This window comes from Sciurus carolinensis, chromosome 19 (assembly GCF_902686445.1).
Source record: "Sciurus carolinensis chromosome 19, mSciCar1.2, whole genome shotgun sequence".
Taxonomy (NCBI): Eukaryota; Metazoa; Chordata; class Mammalia; order Rodentia; family Sciuridae; genus Sciurus; species Sciurus carolinensis.
The window spans coordinates 6,052,294-6,074,476 of NC_062231.1; the positions used below are offsets into that span (position 1 = coordinate 6,052,294).

The following is a 22,183-nucleotide window of genomic DNA, read 5'->3' on the forward strand; positions in this document are numbered from 1 at the left end:
AGACTGACTCTACTTCGAAGTATGTATTTTTGCTCTCCTCCTTAGAGCACATGTGATGGCTGGAGCTCTCGCAGCCACATTGGGCCATGAAGACGGAAGCTCCAAGCAAAGAATGATTAAACAGAAAAAGAGAAAGCCGGGTCCCTAAAGCTAGGTGTAGATCTAGCCCATCTCAGGCTGTCTGCCTTAAACAAGAAATTTGGTTTGATTTTTTGAAAAACTATATTGGTTGTATTAAGAGCCCAATCGTTCGCTCCTTCCTGTGTTTTCTGTCTTTGTTATATGATATTTCAACTTCTCTTACTAAGTAAGTTAGCATAGTTGGGCAAAATGGGGCACACCTGCAATCCCAGTGACTAGGGAGGCTGAGGCAGGAGGATCACAAGGTAGAGGCCAGTATTGGCAACTTAGTGAGGCCTTGAGCAACTCAGTGAGACCCTGTCTCTAAATAAAACATAAAAAGAACGGGGGATGTAGCTCAGTGGTTAGGCACCCCTGGGTTCGATCTCCAGTAGAGGAAGGAAGGAAGGATTTTCCCAACCGCTTAGTTGTGCCCGTTAACTTGATTTGGTCAAAAGGAGGAGACAGAAGTGATACTGTACCACTTTGAGTCTAGGCCTCAAAAGGCCCTGCATGCTGCTACGGTTTGGATCGGGAATGTCCCTCAAAGCCCCCTGTGTTCAAGGCTTGGTCCGCAGCTTGATGCTGTAGGACAGGTGCGGGCTAGCAGTAGGGCTGACGGCAAGATCTCAGGGGACGTGGGACATTGCTCCCTTCCTCTCTTTTTGTTTCCCGACCACCATGAGGTGAGCAGCTAGTTCCATCAGGTACTCCTACTATGATACATTGCCTCGCCAAAAGCCCAATGGCCATGAGGCCAAGCAACCATGGACTATGAAACCGTGAATCAAAAGAAACCTTTTCTCCTTATAAGTTGGAGATCTCAGGTATTTTATCACAGTGCCAGAAAACTGACCAAAATGCATGCTTTGATCCTTTTCTTGGAATCCGACTCTGCCCCTCGGTGTACAAGCCCCAGCTAGCCTGCTGGAGGGTAAGAGACCACAAGGAGCAGAGACTAGTTATCATACTTAAGGCCAACCTGAACTCTCTGCCCTCGGTGGGGCCATCAGCTGATGGCAGCCACACAAGCAAGCCCAGCCAGGGCCAGCTGAGCAGGGCCCAGGTCAGCAGAGGTACTCAGCTGGCCAGAGACTCATGTACCAAACCAAGCATAAGCCGCCTGGCCTGGGATGGCTTGTTACACAGCAGGAGCTGACTGATACCCCAGGACGTGCTAATGTCGAGCATGGCCACTAACTGAAGACCCGCCGAGTATTTTACACACAGAGATCGGCGTCGTCACACACCTTCACAACCTCCCTACGGACCACGGACGACTAGTCCCATTTCACAGATGGAGAAGCTGAGGCTGAGAGAAGTGAACCGGCCCAGCGTTGAAATGCCAAGACGGAAATGTGATTCTAAACTTGCCTGTCAACCACGCAGGCCGAGATCAGGGGCTCTGGGGGGGAAACTGACCCTGCGGTGACAAAACTCTGTCCAAATCCTCCCCCCAGGGCCACACCCACCGAGAGTCCTCGTCACCACCCCCAGGCTTGGGAGACATAGGAGTCTTCGAAGGGATCTAGCTCCTTTTGAGTTTTGTAAAACCGGCCCAGAGTCCTCTCTGCCCTCACCTCGGGGTCCACACCAGTCTGTCTTCCTTCTGCCTCATTTCCAGGGGGCACCCGACCTCCCCAGAATAAAGACTACATTTCCCAGCTTCCCTTGCAGCGAGGCAAGGCCCCTGGACTACGTTCTAGCCCAGGCGATCTAAGCAGAAGAATTGCATGCGCTCAGGAAGGGGACCGTCTGATGCCCACATTCACCGCAGCATCACTCCCACGAGCCCAAGGCGGGAAGCTGCCCACGTGTTCACTGAAGGGTGGACGGATAAGGAAATGTGGTCTGGCCAGAGAGTGGAGTAATACTCAGCCTTTAAAAAGGAAGGGAATTCTGGCTGAAGCTACAGCATGGGTCCATCTCCAGGACATGATGCCAAGTTCAACAAGCCCATCCCAGAAGGAGATCCTGACACTCGTATGAGGTCCCCAAAACAGTTCCATGTATACACACAGAGTAGGATGGGCTTCACCCCAACATCCTGAGCATCAGGTTCCAGTCTGAGGACCCCTGCGGCCAGGCCTGGGGCCACCCTGCACACCGCTGCCACTGTGAGCTAGCTCCCTCTCTGCTCCAGCCTGGAGCACCCTCCCTCCCCTCTGCCGCCTGGTGGGCGCTGACCCCATCCCCCCGTGTGGGAGAACCACCTTCGACTCCCAGGGACCAGATTATGCCCCTCAAAACTCTCCCTAGCAGCCTTCTCCCTAGCAGCCCACCCAACCCCAGGGTCCTGCCGGCTATGGACGCATCTGCCCAGGGCCCGTGTGACCTCGGCTCCCACTGCCCTTGCAGTACGGGTCCCCTCCAGATCTCCTGGGCCCTGCTACCCGCAGGTCGACCACAGGGCCTTTGCACCTGCTGCTCCCTCCCCCAGAGTCAACTGGTCACTGATGATCCTTTCTGTATAGATGGCGGGTCTCCCCGCCTGCTGCTGAGCCCTAGTCCCCAGCAGGGAGCCCTGCAGGGAGGAGCGGGCCCTCGGGGACCTGCAGACCCGGGCCAGCCCACTCCTGTCCAGGCTTGCCTTGTAGAGGGAGACGCCGCAGGAGTCGCCGTCCTCAGCTCCACAGGACTCGCCCTCCTTGGCCGCCATGATGCCGGCCACGCAGCTCCTCTCCTTCAGGTAGGAGGTGCAGCAGTGCTTCTGGGCCGTCCTGCAAGAGAGGTGAGCCTCAGCCCGCGCCCCCTGTTCTCCTGGGGTCACCGTCTCACAGAAGCCGGGTAGTGTGGCACATGCCCGTCATCCCAGCGGCTAGGGAGGCTGAGGCAGGAGGATGGCAAGATGGAGGCCAGCCTCAACCACTCGCCGAGGCTCTCAGCAACTCAGCGAGACCCTGTCTCTAAATAAAATAGAAAAGGGCTGGGGACGTGGCTCAGGGGTTAGCAGCCCTGGGTTCAACCCTGGGACCAAAAACTTAAAAAAGGGGGGAAGCAGAGGGGGCTCCCACAGCAAGCAGACCCAGAGCTGGTGTGAGGCGGGAGCAGCCCCTCCGTCTCACTGGGACTGACTTGGACCTGTGTGTTCCTGATCACTGGCGGGAAGGGCTGGCACTCGAGCCCGTCTGTCAGGCCTGAGAAGGACAGACAGACCCAGAAAAGGTGGCGGGCCCGCCTGGGGAAAGCAGCCTGCGGTCGCCGCCCGTGGATCTCCCAGGGCCGCCCAGGGCAGAGGGGGCTGGTGAGTCTGTGGCGGAGAGCCCACCCGGGCGGCTGGGTTAGAACTCGACTCCTCCGACCCCCAACTGGGGGATGGCAGGGAGGAGGGGAGAGGCCAGGCTGGAGTTAAATGTCCCTGGAGCAGGTAGCGCGGGGCGGACAGCGGGAAGCGCGGGTTCCGATCCTGGCCCTGTGGCAGCGAGCTGTGTGGCTTCAAGCCAATCGGGTCGCCTCTCTGAACCTCATCTTCCTGGTCTGGGAAACCGAGTGGGCTGGCAAAGACGGTTTCTCCAGGAAAGAGAGATCTTTCCTGGGCCCAGCAAGGGGAAGCCGGGGTCTCACCGGCTCCGTGGCACAGAGGCTGGAGTCAGAAGCAGCCGGCAGCCCTGGAGGGCACTCGGGGCCAGGCCTCAGGGGACCCCAGGGCTGCCAAGTAGGGAAAATGAGGGCTGAGAAGAGTCGTGGGAGTGGTTCCAGACTGGCTCTCGAGTGCCCCCCAAGGGCTCCTGTGTTGACGGCTTGGTCCCCGACACAGCGATGTTCAGAGGTGGCCTTCAGCAGGCAGGTGACTGGATCACGACGGCCCTGACGTCACCAGTGGATTAATGCAGGGATGGACGCATAAGGTTGTTGTTGTTGTTGTTGTTTTGTACCAAGGATTGAACCCAGGGGTGCTCAACCCCTGAGCCACCTCCCCAGCCCTTTTATATTTTATTTAGAGACAGGATCTCGCTGAGTTGCTCAGGGTCTTGCTGAGTGGTTGAGGCTGGCCTCCAACTTGCGATCCTCCTGCCTCAGCCTCCCAAGCTGCTGGGATGACAGGCGTGCAGCACTGTGCCAGCTGGATTCATGATTTTAATAGACTATTGGGAGGTGGTGGAAACCACAGGAGGTGGAACCCAAGTGAAGCAGGGGGGCCCTGGGGTCGTGCCTTGGGGACCAGCCCTTTCCCACTGCCGGTCCCTGTGTCCTGGCTGCCATGAGGTTTCGCCACCTCCTTCCGCCAGACGCTCTGCCTCAGCACAGGCCCGGCATCCAGGCCGCCAGGCCACCTTTCCTGCTTCAGGCCGCCCTCCTCCGCGACTCGGGAGGGCAGCGCCGCCCAGGGGAGCACCACGCCCGCGGCCGGACGTCCCGCTGCTCCACACGGTGGCGCCCTGAGGCCGCTCGTGACGCCGGGCGGCCTGGCGCTCCCTCCCGAGCCCGGGGCCCGCCTTACCGACAGACGTCGCCCTCCGCGCCCTCCGCGAACTGCGCGCACTCGTCGTTGTCGATGGCCGCCTGCTGTCCGGCCGCACAGCACGACTCGATCAGGTCCTTGGTGGAACCTAGTCGGGGCGAGCGGGGCGAGTCACCCCCAGAGGCCGCCACAGCTGCCAGGTGTCCAGGGCCACCCACCAGCACAGCCTGCAGCCGGCAGGTCCAGGCCCGGCCACGTCCAGACCCGGCCGCAGGGACACGCCTCCGCCCCTGCTGAGATGCACCGGCCGCCCGTTGCTCAGTCTCCACTCTGTGGGGCGGCCCGGGAGGACTGTGGCTCAGTCACCCCTCTGTGGGGCGGCCCGGGAGGACTGTGGCTCAGTCTCCTGCTCTATGGGGCAGCCCGGGATGACTGTGGCTCAGTCTCCTGCTCTGTGGGGCGGCCCGGGAGGACTGTGGCTCAGTCACTCATCTGTGGGGCGGCCTGGGAGGACTGTGGCTCAGTCACCCATCTGTGGGGCGGCCCGGGAGGACTGTGGCTCAGTCATTCATCTGTGGGGCGGCCTGGGAGGACTGTGGCTCAGTCACCCCTCTGTGGGGCGGCCCGGGAGGACTGTGGCTCAGTCACTCATCTGTGGGGCAGCCCAGGAGGACTGTGGCTCAGTCACTCATCTGTGGGGCGGCCCGGGAGGACTGTGGCTCAGTCACTCATCTGTGGGGCGGCCCGGGAGGACTGTGGCTCAGTCACCCCTCTGTGGGGCGGCCGGGAGGACTGTGGCTCAGTCACCCCTCTGTGGCGTAGCCTGGAGGCCAAGTCCTCCCCAACAGAAGTCGGGAGGGGTACCAACAGTAACTGACTCAAAGAGGGGGGCCGCTGATGCTCCAGAGGGATCAGAGTACACAGAGCTACAGTGAGACCACAGCCCGGCCCAGCTTCCCGTGAGGCTTCCCCAAGAGAGGTCCCCAAAGGAACCCCAAGGGACACAAAGACCCCCGACTCTCAAGCTGATCTAAGATGCCACGACAAGGCAGGGGCACAGCTCAGGACGCTCCCTGGCGGAGAGTCAGCCGTGTGTGAATGGGGAGGCGGGAGGCATCAGGTCGGGCAGGGGCTGGGGCTCAGTGGCAGGGGTCGCCTAGCCTGAGCAAGGCCCTGGGTTTCATCCCCGGCCTTGCCGAAGGAGGAAAAATAAAACACTCCAAACTGAAGAATCGGACCACGTCAACTGCCTATGGATCAAAGAACTCCAGTCAAATGCCACAGAATGCTGACAGATGAGGAGACATTTCTAAAATAGCTAAAGCTGGCAAGAAACTGCCATTGATACAACACACCAGCCGGGCATGGTGGGACATGGGGGCTCCCAGGGGCTCCCAGGGGCTTGGGAGGCTGAGGTAGGAGGATCACAAGGTGGAGGCCAGCCTCAGCAACTCAGTGAGACCCTGGCTCTCAATAAAAAATAAAAAGGGCTGGAGATGTAGTTTAGTGGTAAAGAGTCCTGGGGGCTGAAAAAAAAGAAAAGAAAGGAAGGAGAAAAGGAAGAAAAGAAGGAGGGAAGGTGGGAAAGAAGGAAGGAAGGAAGGGAGGGAGAATAGAGGGAAAAGGAAAGAAAGAGATCCCATTTTAAAGAGAAACAAATCTAGGAATAAACCAACAGTAAACATTACGGAGCAACATGAAGGAAAAAATTAACTGTCCAATAGATACAACAGGACGCTTTGCTCTAAGGACACGCCATGCGTCTGGATGTCAGGTCAATGCCTGAACGCTGTGGATCCTCCTCTACTTCATCTACACGGTCAGTGCAACTGTAATCGGAGTCCTGGGCATGATGTCTTATGGAATTTGTCGAGATGATTTGAAAATGCATGCAAGGAAAGAAATGGGTAAGAACACCCGGCAGGATTTCTGACAAAGAAGATGGGAGGGAGCGAGACTCTCCCTGCTAATGTCGGAGTACGCTTTCAAATGCTCATGATCAGAACAGAGATAAGGCGACCAGCAGGGCAGAACAGACGGCAGACACAGAACTGCATCCGTGACAGGGCTGGCATTCAAACACAGCAGGGAAAAGGTTTCAGTTTGGGTCTTACACGTCCCTCGGAGGCCCGAGTGGTGAAGGCTTGGGTACTATGGGAGGTGTTGGAACCTTCAAGAGGCGGAGTCTAATGGGAGGAAGTTAGGTCATTGGGGGCGTGTCTCTGAAGGGGATACTGAGACCCTGTCCTTCCTCTCTGTGTGCTTCCTAGACACCAAGAGGAGAGCAGCTTTGCCCCACCACGTCCTCCCAGCCCTGAAGCCCTGATGTTCTGCTCCACTATAGGTCCAAAGCCTGTCCACCCAACCGCAGACTTCAACCTGGGAAACTGTGAGCCAACAAAAACCTTTTCTCTTTTCCAGTTGTTAATCTCAGGTATTTTATCACAGCAATGGAAAGCTAACACAGAACGAATCTAATAGGTGATGTTGAGAAACACTTGATGACAAATAAATTCAACAAATAGTCAACAAATAACTTCTAAATCTACCCGGGCAGCACTAGAAGGAAACCTAAGAAAATAATCTTAGGACAAAGAGAGCCTTCTTGAGAAGTAAAATCTATACACAAAAAGGTAAATCTTTACATCACTGATTATTTAAAGGGGTACAATATCTGGTAAAACACAGCACACTTCACCAGCTGGTCACTGTCTCATTAAGTCACTCACTCTTAAATCCCACAGCACTTATAGCTATGGAAGATCCTCTGAGCCGGGCGTGGTGGTGCATGCTGGTAATCCCAGTGGCCCAGGAGGCTGAGGCATGAGGATCACAAGTTGGAGGCCAGCCTCAACAACTTAGTGAGAACTAAGCAACTCAGTGAGTCTCTGTCTCTAAATATAATCTAAAAAGGGCTGGGGACGTGGCTCAGGGGTTAAGTGCCCTGGGATCAATCTTGGTACCAAAAAAAGATCCACTTTTGCATTTGAGTTTAGGTCCCCATGTGTCTGTTCCCTCCTCTGCAATACCAGCAGCAGATGGCATAGCCTGATCTATCTTATTCATGGCCATGCTCCAGCCCCTGGCACGGTGCCTACCTAACGCACAGTGGAGTGGGTGTCAATCAGTGCTTGCTGAATGACTCAGTGAGTCCCTGGAAGTTGACATCTGCTGTCAGAAGACAGCACCAAAGCTGGCCATCCAAACTTAACACGGCACAGATACCCCTGGCCCAGGACCCAGGGACCCTGGGTGCCTCCACCTGCCCCAAAATGCCACCATCAAGACTTCAATTTCAGCTGGGTGCAGTGGTGCACGCCGGTCATCTCAGTGGCTTGGGAGGCTGAGGCAGGAGGATCGAAAGTTGGAGGCCAGCCTCAGCAACTTAGCGAGGCCCTCAGCAACTCAGTGAGACCCTGTCTCTAAATAAAATATAAAAAGGGGCTGGGGAGGTGGCTCAGTGGGTAAGCAGCCCTGGGTTCAATCCCTGGTACCAAAAAAAAAAAAATTCGAACTGTATGTACTTACATGAAGCAACTTCTGAATGCACTATGGTGAAATTTAAAGAGCCAATGCTGAATAGTTTGGGTAATAACTGCCATTTGTTATTCTAAAGGGAGTCCTGGCTACTCAGGAGGCCTTTCTGGAAGGGGACCCAAGCCTCTCCTAACAACGTTTGTCCTGGGGAGCTGCCCAGCCCCCAGGAGGGGAGGGCAAGGGAGCCCCAGTCACTGTTCACCCTTTTGTCGTCTGGGTTTGCTTTTTATTGGAGGCAGGTATCAGGGCAAGAAACTTGTGTGATACAAAAGGACCCCAGATTCCAGGAATTCTAACCTCCTGTGATCCCAGGACAATGGGGTCCGGAAGGATCGGCCCAGAGGTCGTGACCCCTCCAGACCGGGTGTCTTCCTCTGGACATTAAAGCCCTAAAGAATTCTGGCTTTGGAAATGCAGGGGCAGCTTCTGCACCTGGCAGGAGGGGATGGGCCTCTCCGCCAGCCCAGGGTCTGAACAGGATGCTCTGGGGCCGAGCAAACAGCCGCTAGGACCTGCAGGGCCAGGAGGCCTCCCTGGAGGCCCGGTGCCCGGGGCCTTCTCATGGGCTCCGTCAAGCGGATGAGCAGGGATTCCTGAGCTCAGCTCTGTTTCTGGCCCCAGGATCCCAGACACTGGCCAGGATGGCGGGGACGGAGCAGGAGCCACTAGGCCCAGTCAGCCCTGAGAGATGGCTTCCAGGACGGCCCGGGGCCTGCGCCCCGCTCACCGGCTCTCTGCCCCACGGCTGTTCCCCGCCCTGCCGGCATCTCGCCCCTATGAGGGGTTTGGTCCGGCACTTGCTGAGCACCACGTCCAGCCCAGAGAGGTGACCCAGTCCTGCTGAGCAGCTGGCCTTGGGTCTGGCGGCCATCAGTGTGGCTGCAGCCTGCACCCAGCCTCTGGCTGTCTTGGAGAACCCATTTTACAGACGGGCAGACAGAGGCCCAACCTGCCCAGAGCACATGCCCGCACTAAGGGCAGGCGCAGGGTCCTAACCTGGGCAGCGCCACGGTGGAGGCCCCTGGCTGGAGGAGGGAAAGGAGAGGAGGGCGGAGAGCTCGCCCACCCACCCGTGCTTCCAGGGCCTCTGGGTCACCAGCTCCTCCAAGTCCTTTCCCAAGGCCCCTGCCAGCAGAGGCCCAAGTCTGCCCTCCATGCCTGACCCTTCAGTTCTGCCAGACCAAGGGGCCAGGACCGCCCCAGGCCGGAGCCGTATCCTGGGACAGGTCGGGGGCCAGGGCTCCCCTTCCCACTAAGACCTTGAGTCAGATCCTGGGGTGTCAGTGGCTACCCCGCTGGAAGAACCGAGGTCCGAAGAAGCTAAGGAACATGCCCAAGGTCACACGAGGGGCTTAAAGGACAGGCTTCATCTGTGAAATGGCTCTCAAGCCCCATGGTAGTCACCAGCGACACTTGAGATACAGGTTCCCCTTTACCAGCTGGGCGAGGTGGCACAAGCCTCTAATCCCAGTGGCTTTGGAGGCCGAGGCAGGAGGACTGGAAGTTAGAGGCCAGCCTGAGCAACTCAGCGAGGCCCTAAGCAACTCAGTGAGGCCCTGTCTCTAAATAAAATATAAAAAGGGCTGGGGAGGTGGCTCAGGGGTTGAGCACCCCTAGATTCCATCCCCAGCAACGCCTCTGTGTTCCTCTGGTGAGGGCATCAGGAACAGATTCATGCGACAGCATCCGGAAAGGCAAAGGCAGATCACAGAACAAGACGAGACCCTGGAATCCAACACGGGACGCACGACCAGAAGGTAATAAATTCCTATGAACCAGTGAGAGAGGGAAACCGAATCTTACAACCAGAAAAAAGACCACATAATGGCCAATAATCGCACAAAACGTACTCCACACCCCAACGTCGGAGGGAATACAAAACTAAAACCACAAAGAGGGACGGCCGCAAGTCCATCAGATGGGCTAAAACAAAAGAAAATGTTAACCTCCAGTGCTGGCAAAGATGCCGAGAGACTGGAAGTCCTGTGCGGCGCTGCCAGCCATGTCAATTGGCAGTACGCTCTGGAAAACCACTTGGCAGCATCGGCTAACGCTAAGCAGATCCTTTGATGCAGCAAATCCGCTCCGAGGTGTACATCCAACAGACAGGAATGCTGGAATCTTCCAAGAGACACAAGCGGGAAGGAGCTCAGCCATCGCACTCACCGCAGCCCCAAACTAAAACCACCCAGATGTCTCTGGCATTCCGGCATATCAATAAACCTCGATTCCTTCCTACCGCTGAATCTTGAGGGGAAATTTTAACTGCTCGGTGCGATTTAAGTGCAAATGACGGCGTAAGTGTAGGAGGACAGAAGGGAGTCTTCCGTCTATTACTTGGCACTGAAAAAGCCAGACGCTGGGAAGGTCAGGCTGTCGAGTTCCCGTTATGCAAAACAGGCGAGGTTAATTGACAGGTCAGAACGGTGGTTTCCATGGGAACTGATGGATCAGACATAACTTTTGCAAAATGAGCCACACCATACGCTTGGGGGGCACGTAGAGACATATGAACATGGTCTGAGGACCAGATGGAATTAGGGAATTGGGAATCGTGTGAAATGTAGGGTCACAGTGAGGATTAGTAATACAGGAGAAAAGACTGCTTTAGGGTCCTACAATACAGCATCAAGATCAAAACGGCGCATGCTCGTCATTCCAGGGGCTCGGGAGGCTGAGATAGGAGGATCGTGGTTCAAAGCCAGCCTCAGCAAGAGGGAGGCACTGAGCAACTCAGTGAGACCCTGTCCCTAAATAAAATACAAAACAGGGTTGGGGAGGTGGCTCAGTGGTTAAGTGTCCTGAGTTCAATCCCTGGGACCCCCCCACACACAAAAATAAAGATCAAAATGTGAGCCAAGTGTAGTGGCACACACCTGTAATCCCAGCAGCTCAGGAGGCCGAAGCAGGAGGATCACAAGTTGGAGGCCAGCCTCAGCAACTTAGTGAGACCCTGTCTCTAAATAAAATATAAAAAGGGCTGGGGATGTGGATCAGTGGTTACGCACCCCTGGGTTCAGTCCCTGGTACCAAAATATGAAAATAAAAAACACATACACATGTAGGTTATGATTATTCAGATGCTTACAACCAATGGGAGGCAGACTCTACACAAAAAGAAAGAGAGAAGCAAGTGGGGCCCTCATTCAGAAAAGTGCAGAAATTCCTGACAGGCTTCTTTCTGTTTCAAAGAACAGCCTGCATCCTAGCTCTAGGGGCCAGACAGTGAAGGAAGAGGAACAATAAGACCATCCTCTGCCACCCACCCACCACCACCCCATCCCCACTGCCAGGTACAGCCAACCTGCTGGGGAAGGGACAAAAGCACTGCTGTCCTCTGCTCAGTTTCTCCTCCTGCCCTGACCTGCGCTGCATTAGTCAGTTTTCTGTCACTATAACAAGTAACCGGAGAAAATCAACTTATAAAGCAAAAAGGTTTGCTTCAGCTCACAGTTGGGGAGTTTGCAGTCCATGAGGGGCTGGCCCTGTGGCTTTGGGCCTGGGGTGGCACACCATAGTAGGAGCTTGTCAAAAAGCTCACCTCGTGGGGTGTGCGGGAAGGGAGGAAGAGATGGGTATCCCCGGGTCCCCCTGAAGACACGCCCCCAGTGACCTCAAGACCACCCACAAGGCCTCGCCTCTTCAACTTCCCACCTCCCGACAGGACCAAGCTGCAGAGGAAGCCTTGAAGGCACAGGCTCTCGGGAACATTTCCCACCCAGACCAAAGCACGTGCCCCAGCTTCAGTCTCAGGTCCCGCCTGCCCACGTGGCCTCTCCACCTGGCCTCAGGCTGCTCACTCGGTACCCCGCACGGGCGGCCCCTGCTGATTCACCCCAGGAAGCCCCAGCCACACCCACGCTGGGCCCTGGCCCACTGCACCCAGGCGGCCGTGCCCCCCAATTCTGCTCCGCTCGCATCCAGACCTTCCCTCCAGTCTGCTTGGCCCTGTGGCCTCCTGGGGCTCGGCCACCCGTGCACGCGCGACCCCAGCTCTCCGGGAACCTGGGCTCGGGCAGCTTCTCCTGGAGGCCTGGGCTGCGTCAGGCAGCTCCGACTGCGGCCACCAGGTGCGGCTCACGCCGCCGCCCGGCCCCGCTGGCCTCCGCCGTCCCTCCGCGAGGCTCTTTCCCAACAGCCTTGACTCAGCCGGGCGGGGCGGGCCGGGCAGGGCGCACTGGCTGGGGTCAGGGCTCCTGGGCCTCCGCCCTGGGCCTCTGTGCGTCCGCAGGGGTGGGAGGGGACAGAGAGGTCTGGCCCGGGAGTCCAGGTGGCACCGGCAGGCCGGGGCCACTGCCTTTTCTAGGAAAGCATTTGAAGGAGCTTCCAGAACATTCAGAAAGTTGGGAGCTTTTCTGTGAAACTCCGGCTCCTGGCGTCTCTTAGCAAAGCCAAGGTTACGGGCCAGGCTGGGCCTCCCGGGTGGAGCTGGGTGGCCTTGCTGGCCAGGTGGCCCTTCCCGAGACCTGCCTTTCCTCTCGCGCCTTCCACAGGCTCCTCGGCATCCCTGAGGTCGCACTGAGGGCCCTTCTGGTTCCTGCTAAAGCCGGGGCACCTGGGCCAGCATTCCTGTGCAGGGCGGGGGACAGCGAGGGGCAGGGCTGGAGGCCCTGGACAGCGGGAGCAGGAGGCCGGGCTCCCAGCCTCTGCCACGGGCACCCCGAGGGGTCCCGGAACCTCAGTCAACAGGCACGGGCGCACTCGGAGCTGGAAGTGCCCAGAAGCAAGCTGGTGGCCAGCACATCCCTGCTCCCTGGGCCTTGGGGCCTCAGTTACCCTGACCGTGAAATGGGCACCGACCAGGGAACCATCCCGCCCCCTGGGCAGGGTCTCCTGAAGCTAGAGGGACGGTACCGTCCAAGGATGAGCGGGGCCTGGCCCGGGGCACATGCCCCACCCACGCGGGCTGTCCCCGGGAGGAGGGACCCGGCGGACCGGGTGGAGGCCCCGCCCTCCTGTGATGGGATGGCGGCGGCCGGCCAGGCATGGCTGAGGGAAAGGGCTCAGGATTTGGGCGTGTGCTGGCTCTGCTGGCAAGGGGCATCCCGGTGAGGGTGCCTGGCCGCACATCTGGAGCCGGCTGGGGTGACATACACCGGGCGGGGACGGAAAGGCACCCCCACGCACACACCCAACCCCAGCAGGCCCGGTCCTTGGCTCTCTGGCCAGAGGGGACAGCTTCCAGCCAAACGAAGACACACCCTGCAGCCAAAACCCAGATCCACCTCCCTCCCCACAGCCTGGATCCCAGGGAGCCCCTAGCAGGGAAGGCCAGGAAGCTGGCCCTGGGCAGCTGCTCTGCACCAGCAAGCAGCTCACCTCCTCCTCGCAACAACCCGAGATGACGCCCGGTCGTACAGATGCCGAAAATGAGGCTCAGAGAGGGGCAGTCACTCGCCTGAGCTCACACAGCCGGGAGCAGCAGAAGCAGGAATTCACTCTCTGAGGGCCAGACTGGGGTCAGCCCCAGCATTAGGGGGCCCCGGGGCAACTTCCCCAGCGTGGACACCCGAGGGGAAGAGGAGGGAGGTCCCAGGCCCTGCAATGCCGACCTGCCCTGGAAGCTTCAGGTACGCAGGACGCAGGAGGCAGAGGCCACACAGGCCTGGCCCAGCCGGGAGGAGGTGCTGGCGGCAGAAGGGGCTGACGCAGCTCCCGGGGAAGCCCCCCAGTCGCCAAGGCAGCCAAGATTCTGGAGGGCTCAGGTCTCCCAGGCCTGGTTCAGCCTCAGGAGTGCCGGAGAGGCTGCCTCAGCCTGGGTACCTGAACAGGAAGCAGCTCAGAGGCTCCGATGCCCTGGATGCAGCCGACCCGGGCACCTGGCACCTGGCACAGGCTTTCTTCCTACTGAGGACCTGGCTCTAGGAGGGAGCCCTCTGTGAGCGCCCCTCTTTGTGTGATTTTGCTACTGGGGATTGAGCCCAGGGGTGCCTGACCACTGAGCCCCACCTCTAGTCCTTTTTCTATTTTGTTTAGAGACAGGGTCTCACTGAGTTGCTTAGGGCCTCGCTAAGTGGCTGAGGCTGGCCTCCAACTTGCCATCCTCTTGCCTCAGCCTCCCAATTACAGGCGTGCCCCACCAGGCCCAGCTGTGAGCCCCTTTTAAAGATGAGAAAACTGAGGCCCAGGGCGACTAAACACTTTGACTCAAGGCCAAACCGTTACCGCCAGGAGAGTCAGCCTCCAACCAGGGCGGCCGGGCAGGAAACCCAGCTTTACACACTGACAGAGCTGGGTTTGAGCTGGGTCCACCCTCGCTCGCCCTGGGCCTCAGGCCAGGCGCATTTCCGCCCTGGTGGGAAGGAACTTGTAAACTCTTTGTTGTAAGAACTGAGGGGACGCCAGGCGGTCAGTAGACTCCGCCGGGCAGGGGCAGGGGGTGGGGGCGGGTCCACGGCTCGGTGGCCCCGCCCCTCCTTCCCTCCTCTTCCGCGCCATTGGCAGGAGGGCTCGGAAGCAGTTGTTACTCCAAGGAGCCCTTGAACCTGGGGCGCCCCCCAGGCTGGACTGGCCAGAGTCTGGCACAAGGACCCGGCTGTGCTCCTCACCTTCCACTTGCTACAGGTTTGAACGAACCTGCAGGAGCCGAGAAGCAGGGGCCATCAGAGAGCCAGCCATCCTGGCTGGGCCCCGCCTAGACCCGCCAGCCCCAGCTGAGCTGGCCATTCCCCAGACAGGGGCTCAGGCCCAGCAGACATCAGCCACACCTGGCCCAGGGAGGGGGACATGTCCAGCCAACCGGTGGATTTGGAAGCCGTAAGAAATAGTTATTACCGGTCATGGTGGTGCACGCCTGTCATCCCAGTGACATGGGAGGCTGAGGCAGGAGGATCCCAAATTAGAGGCCAGCCTCAGCGACTTAGTGAAGCCCTAAGGAACTTGGCGAGACAACTTGTATTTGTCTCAAAATAAAAAATACATCAATCAAAAGGGCTGGGGATGCGGCTCAGGGGTTAAGCACCCCTGGGTTCAATCCTTGGTACTTACCCCCCCAAAAAAATCTCTGTGTATATTGTAGAGGTTCTGTGGTTGTCGACCACGCTGCATTCTGGTGACCACAGATCATTTCCTCTGTGGTCAAGGCATGTCCCCAGGAACATGGAAGGGCTAGCACGGGTTTGGTCTGAGCAGCGTAGAGATGACCCTACCACAGAACTAGGGGGAATGTGGTCACTTCCTGGGGAGCCTCGGCACGAGGTGGAGGTAGAATATGGCACAGTACAGGTGACTCCCCCAAATACTGCTAAGTGAAATAAGGCAACAAACCACATAGCGTGGGATTCCTGGATGGTCCAGGAATACCCAGAATACCTGGATCCACTGAGGCAGAAGCCCAGATCAATGGTGCCAGGGTCTGGGAGGAGGGAAAGAGAACCAGCCAATACCGCACGTGGGTCTCTTCTTGGAGGGAAGGAAACGTCCTGAGATGAGGTTTTGGTGATGTTTGCACAACTCTGTGAAGACGCTAAAAGCCACTCAACCGTGCACTTTAAGTGTGGGGTGGGGGGGGACTTTATAGGATGAAAGTAGGATCTCAATCAGGTTTTGTGTTTTTGTTTTTGTGTTGAGGTACTGGGATTAAACCAAGAGGTGCTCTACGGCCTCATCCTTTCTTTTATTTTGAAATTTAGCCTCCGCTAAATTGCAGAGGCTGGCCTCCAACTTCCGATCCTCCTGCCTCAGCCTTCTGAGTCACTTGGGATTACAGGTGGGCACGCCCATGCCCGGCTTCAATGAAGTTGTTTTTATACACAGAAAGAAAACAGTTCTGAAAACTACAGAAACCCACCACGGGCCTGGCGGGGGCTCCAGACCTTCACCACGGAGCTGCTGTGAAATGTATCCATGGCCTCTTCCGCAGCACACCCAGGGAAGGCCAGCTGCAGGCCACCTAGCCTGAGTCCTTGGCACATGGGCCCCACCGGGACCACAGGCCAAGTGCCTCTGCAGGGAGCCATGGCATGGCCCAGCCGCATGAACCGCCAGCCAGAAAGCAGAGTTTTATGGGAATTCTTCCCATTTCAAAACGTCTGCCAGGAAGTGACCAAGTAAGCACGCTCCCTAGCAGGAGGCTCACGGTGGGCGGGGTCTGCCCAGGAGGCAGGGGCGGGGCTGTCACTGGCCACGCCCCCGCTCAGGCCCCACCCCTGAGGCTGAGCAGGTGGGCACGCCCTTAGTCCCCACCACGGTCCGAGTGCTCATGAGGTGCCGGGGCTCGTGGAGGTGACACGGCCACCGAGGAATGGGCCCGGGATCCCGCCCGGGTCCCTGCACGACCTTCTTCCCTTTGCCTCTCCACAGCTGAAGATCCGGGCCTTCTTGCAAAGTCTGCAAACGCTCGGGTCCTTCACTTACCAGGGCGTGTCGCCTGCCCAGAAGCCCCGCGCCCGCCCGTGGACCCGGAATCCCCGGTTACCGTCGTGCCCTAACCAAAGCGGCGCCCGCGCTGTGGGAAGTCACCCCGTATCGCTTCGGGCACAAGAAGAAGCAAAGCCTGTGCCCAGTGACTGTCCTCAATCTGAGGCTGGTCGCAGGGGGACTGGGGGCCACTGTCCTCAAGGCTACCTGACAGGGCTGTGACGCGCTGCCTCTGGCAATCACTGCGGGCCACCACGCTGCCCACGGGAACCTGCCCCGAGGACCGCCAGGGCTGCAGCCCGGGCCTCCCGATGGCCTGCCATGGATGCCCCAGCAGGCCCTCCGCAGCCCAGCACCATCACACCCCTGGGCAGGAGGCGAGCAGAGAGCGGCAGGGTCAGCGGCCCCGCGGAGCCCTCCCAAGGGTGTCACGGCTGCACAGGGACACAGCCCGCATTGGGATGACCCCTCCCCGTTGGCTTTAGGAACCTGGGGCTCCTGCAGGATGTGACTGTGTCCTGGGCCATGTGCCGGGGGATCCAGACTCCTGGCCCGGCTCCCCTGGACCCTGGACCATCTTCACGGACCCCTCAGACGCCCACAGGTCAAACCTGGAAAGGTTGGTCTTCAGGGACCCAGAGTGCTCGGGTGAGCCCAGGCAGTCACTCAGCTGTTCCCTGGACCACAACCTGGTGATTCTGGGGGACCTAGAGGCCCACAGGCCTCAGAAGGTCCAGAGCAAGAGCCCTGAGCCTGTGTCCTCCTCTCTGCACCTGGAGGTAGCACCTTAAAACTGAAATCAGATCATGCCACCCCCACGTATACCTTTGGTGGCTCCCCACTGCCCTTGGGACAAAGGCCCAAATCTTCATCCTGAGGATATGCATGTCACCCCGGAACCAGATCCTGCTTCCTTGCAGCCTCTGCCCCACACAGTCCCAGAGCCTCCTTTCCATCCAATTCCATTCCCTCTGGCCACAGGGCCTTTGCACATGCTGTTGCTCTGGTTCCTCGCTGCCACCCAGTGACTGCCACACTGCAACTCGGGTATGGTTACTTCCGCAAAGCCTTCCCTGATTCCCAGGAAGAGTCAGCCGCCCCCAGACAGACCGACAGAGCCACCACGCCGCTGCACCACGTGACTGCGGGCTCTTGGTCTCTCCCACCAACCCCCTAAGCTCCCCGAGGGTGGGTCCGTGCTGGGGCTTGCGACACTGTGCGTTCTGCAGCGGCCGAGCCCAGGTACACGGCGGACACTCAGAAACCACTGTCAGGGAGGGAGAAATGGAGGCTCCCGGAGAAACCAGTTCTGTGGCCTTCCACACAGGGCAAGTCACCTGGGTGGCTTCTTCCACTTCCACAAACGGTTCAGGGGCTTTCGGCCGTGAGGATACGAGGCCTCTGTCACCGGGGAGGGCTCGGGACAGGAGTCCCAAGCGCAGGTGGCGTCTGCCACGGTCGCACACTGTCGCTGGATTGTAAAGAGTTTCCGTTACCCGGCGTCCGGGGACCTCTGACCTGCAGAAGGTGGTGGCAGGAGGCCCGGGGAAGGGGCCCCTTTCCTGCCGGCCTTCCCGGGGCTCCCGAGCTCGTGCTGGGGCCTCTTCCAGGGGCACCTCCAACCCCGGAGGGCCGGCCTCTACCCGCAGGTTCCCTCAGTCCCGGTTCAAGAGAGGCCTGCGATCAGGGGTCCCTGCCCCTCCCCTGGTGCCAGCCCAGCAGGGGGAGCCACCCTCCCGGGCATCCTGAGTGACAGCAGACAGCAGACCCCCTCTCCGGCCCAGGGAGCTGGCATGTGGCTTCCATTTGGCCACATCTGGACACACTCAGAGGCGGCCCGGCCCAGGCAGCCCGGATCCTGGCGCGGCTCCGACTCTCAGCCGGGACCCCCGCCCCAGTCGGGGCCTGGGCGATGGCTGGAGGCCTCCTTCTCCAGGCCCCGGGTTGCCATGGCAGCGTGGCTGGGGGGTCACTCCCAGCCCATCCCCCACCTCCACAACAGCCTGCGGGGCGAGCGGGGCAAAGCCACCTCTCCAGCTTCCGCCCAGTCGGGGCTCCTCCACCGCTGGGGTCCCCCCAAAGAACGGCACCCGGAAGCTCTACGGCAGCCCCACGTCCCCGGGGCTCCGTCAGGCCGCCCAGCCCCACCCGCAAGGCCTGCTCTGGCCCGTCCCTACCCAGCGCTGCAGCCAGGGACGCATCTGCGGGCGCACCTGGGGGGATGGGAACCTGCCTCAGGTACTGGCCGCACCCCAGAGAGCGTGCACCCTAAATGTCTGCTGAGGAAGGCGTCTGGCCATGCGACCAGACCGCGGGTGGATGAGAGCCGCTGACACGTCCAATCACTCAGCGACTGCTCGGCACAGCCGCCGCGCACATGAGTCCCCCCCAGCAGCCTGGCGACACAGGGACTTCCCAGCAGCCTGCAGAGAAGCAAGGCACAAGGAGCCGGCTGCTTGCCCACGTCTGGGTGAGTCGCGGAGCCAGAGCCCGTGAACTGGTGGGGCACCGGTGGTCCCAGGGCAGGAGGAGGAGGAGGAGAGGGTGACTCGGTGGCGGATGCGTACCTGGCCAGGTCTGAGCTCCTGGGGTCCACTGAAATCCGCCCTCACCCAGACTCCCCTTACTTTCCGTTTCCAGCACGCCAAGAGTCACAGCTCCCTGCCCCACACCCTGCTGGCTCGAGCCTCAGGGCCTTTGCACGTGCTGGGCCCCCTATAAGGACAGAGGGCCCCATGGTCCAGAAGCCCTCAGCTGAAATCCATCTGCAAGAGCCCAGGGCAGGACAAAAAAAAGAAGAAAAAAACCAGGCTTCCCGAGAACAAAGACGAGTCCCTAAGGTCTGGGACCCTGGGGGAGCGAGAGGCAGGCCAAGGGCAGGGGCTGTGGGCAGATCTGCGCCCCGCATCCCAGGCAGGCCGCACGGTCTCTCTGGGCTCGCCAGCACTTCCTCTGCTGCCCTCTCGGCTGTCGCCAGGCTCAGGGCTGCCTGGGTAGCCCAGTCCCGGCCCTCACCACCACCTGCTGCCCAGTAGCTGCAACTCCTAGATCCTGCCTTCCAGGGCCACTGGGTGCTGCTGACAGACGACACCTCACCAGGGGCTGTGGAATGAGTGTTCTAGGGAGAAAGCAGAGTTGGGGGTGGGGGCTGGGGGCACAGTCACAAGAGCTGATGATTCAGGGAAGGCTTCCTGGAGGAGGCGCTGTCCAAGCTGGCTGGGAACCGTGTGAGCGAGTGCTTGGAACAGAGGGGGCGGTCATGGGGTGCTCAGGGGAACGAGGGAGAGGAGGTAGCCCAAGAGAGGAGGTTCACTCGATCATTCAACCTGCATTTATACAGCACCACTGTGTGCAGGCCCTCCTGGAGGAGTCAGCAGAGAATATGGCACGTGTAGCCCCCTTTGGGTGCTAAACAATAGAAAATTATGATTTTAAAAAAAAAGTCCTCAAGAAATTTTGTATGACAGTGTCAGGTACTGCTAAGTGAAATTAAAACAGAGTAAGAAGAAAAGTGGGTGGCGAGGGAAGGAGTCCCCGGAGAGGTGAGCTGAGCAGACAGCCGAATGGAAGGAAGGAGGGCGTCAGGAGGAGGGAGCTGAGCATCCTGGGCGGGGGGAGAAGGAGGGGCCAGGAGCAGGCTGTGCAGGGCCTGGGCCACCGTGAGGCCCGGCTTCTACTCTGAATGAGGAGCAAGACACGTGGTAACAGGATTCCTGGCTGGGAGGAGTGACAAAGTGGTACCAGGCTCTGGAACGTGTCCCCTCTGCTGCCACCCCACAGACCAAGAAGGCAGTCGTGTGCAGAGGCCTCTGGTGGAGAGGTGAGCAGGTATCTGTTCCGGGTCCACCAAGCTCTGCCCTTCCTCTTGGGGTGCACAAGGACCCTGCTAGGCTCCCCCAAGCCCCCCACCAGCACTTTCTGGGCCTTCGACCAGAGTCGCAACCGGGAGCCCAGCACCCCCTAGGACAGGGACCTCACCCACCCGCTCCCACTGCAAGGGCTGGGTCTGGGAGAAGGCCCGTGTCATGGCCTCCTGGTTCCAAGCGCCGGGGCTGGCCGGCCTGGTCCCTGCAGCTGTGCAGGCACGCAGGTCAGTGGCCCAGGTCCTTGTGGGCTCCGGACCCTGGAAGAAACAGGGAAGGGTCTTACCTTCGGGGCTGCCTTTGGGGACAGAATGCACGGAGTTGGGGTCCAAGTCGTCCTCCGCCTGGGCGCGGGGCAATCCCAGCGGGCGCTCGGGGACTCGCGGGGTGGGCGGGATGGGCTGGGCGCTGGGCTCCTTCGGACCCCGCGGGGAGCTGGGCGTGGTCTGCGGGGCCATGAAGCTGTCGGAGCCTGACCCCGGCGGGGGCGCGGGGGCCTCCCGCGGGGTGGCCTGGGCGCCGGGGATCAGGTTCTCTTCCAGCCCCGACTTGGCCTCGACCCCCTTCTGGGGGGCTGGGGCCGTGGTGGGCAGCACTTCCGGCCCCCCGGGGCGCCCTGCTGCCGGCTGCGCAGGGTCCGAGGCTTCCTCCCCGTCCTCGTCCCCTTCCTCCTCCGTGTCCTGCGTCACCCTCCTGGCTTTGGCCTGCGCTGGGGCCGGGGGGCCCAGGGCGGCGGCGGCCGTGGGCCTGGGCAGGGCGGCTGGCCAGGGAGTGGCCCGGATGGTGGCCGCGGGCTGACTCCCGCCCCCCAGGGCAGCCGGGGGGCCCCCCGCCCCGGCCTCCACCTCGCCGGCCACGGCCGCTTCGGCCTCGGCCACCTCCTGGTCGTAGCTGTAGGGGTCCTCGTAGTGCCGCTCGGCGTCGCCGTCCTCGGGGTCAGAGAAGTTCCCGTGGCAACCGGGGAGCTGGTAGCAGATGAGCTCCCCGCCCGCGTCCGGGCAGTGGCAGGCCCGGCAGGGCGCCAGGTGCACGGTGTGGCCGGCGGGGTACTTCCGGCCGCCGTGGACGCAGCCCAGCTGGCCGCACTGGGGGCAGCTGTCGGCCGCCACCACGGCCTCGATGCAGTTGGGCGGCAGCTCGGGGCACAGCATGAACTGGCAGCTGATCTTGCCGCCGCCCGGCGGGCAGGAGCACTCGGTGCTGCCGAAGTCCACGAAGTAGGACTGGCCGGCGGGCACGCGGCCCTCGGCGAAGCCGCCCTGCACGCAGTCGTAGTACTGGTAGCCCTCGCAGGGACAGCCGCGCCGCACGCACGCCGCGCAGCAGGCGCCCGGCTCCAGCGCCTCCTCGATGCAGTTCTCCAGCGGGGGGCACTCGACGCCCGTGCAGTCCTGCCAGGGCACGGCCGCGCCCGGGCTGGGGCGCAAGGTCACGGTCAAGGTCACGGTCACGGCCAGCGCCAGCCAGGCTCCTGCGGGCTCCCGGAGCAGCACCATGGTCCTGGAGGAACCGAAAGGGAGCCTGTTAGCGCCCGTCGGGCCCGGTGCGCACGCGCGCGCAGGGCGGCCAGTCCCGCCCACGCAGGTCGGGGGCGCTCAGATTCCCACGCACGGGTCTGCAGACGTCCAGCCACCCAGGAGTCAGACGATGACCAGCGTGCCCGACAGCTGTTTGCTCAGGGCCCTTTGCTCAGCATCCCGAGGCAGGCCCTTCAGGGGACCCCTCGTGGCGAGATAGTCTCTCTCGCACACACACAGACACACTCAGACCCAGGGCACACTCAGCAACGTGGGCGCCCTGGGCCTCTCAGCCTCTCTAGTCCCCCCTGCATCACGCACTGCCTCACCAGCACGCAGGATGCACCCACAGCATCCGGTCACAGGCTCATGCCTACTGGGCTCGT

General features: G+C 60.3%; 1 protein-coding gene across 2 annotated transcripts in view; it reads right to left on the minus strand.

The window, feature by feature from the left end:
* The window catches only part of Fbln2 (fibulin 2), a 72,542-nt gene that overhangs the window by 26,443 nt on the left and 23,916 nt on the right, over nt 1–22,183 (minus strand). For both annotated transcript variants that reach the window (XM_047534946.1, XM_047534945.1), the window contains exons 2-4: nt 20,567–21,780; nt 4,562–4,670; nt 2,711–2,840 (exon numbers count right to left, since the gene is read on the minus strand). In XM_047534946.1, the coding sequence (XP_047390902.1) occupies nt 2,711–2,840; nt 4,562–4,670; nt 20,567–21,776 (1,449 nt within the window). In that variant the 5' untranslated portion in view covers nt 21,777–21,780. The remainder of the gene's footprint in view (nt 1–2,710; nt 2,841–4,561; nt 4,671–20,566; nt 21,781–22,183) is intronic.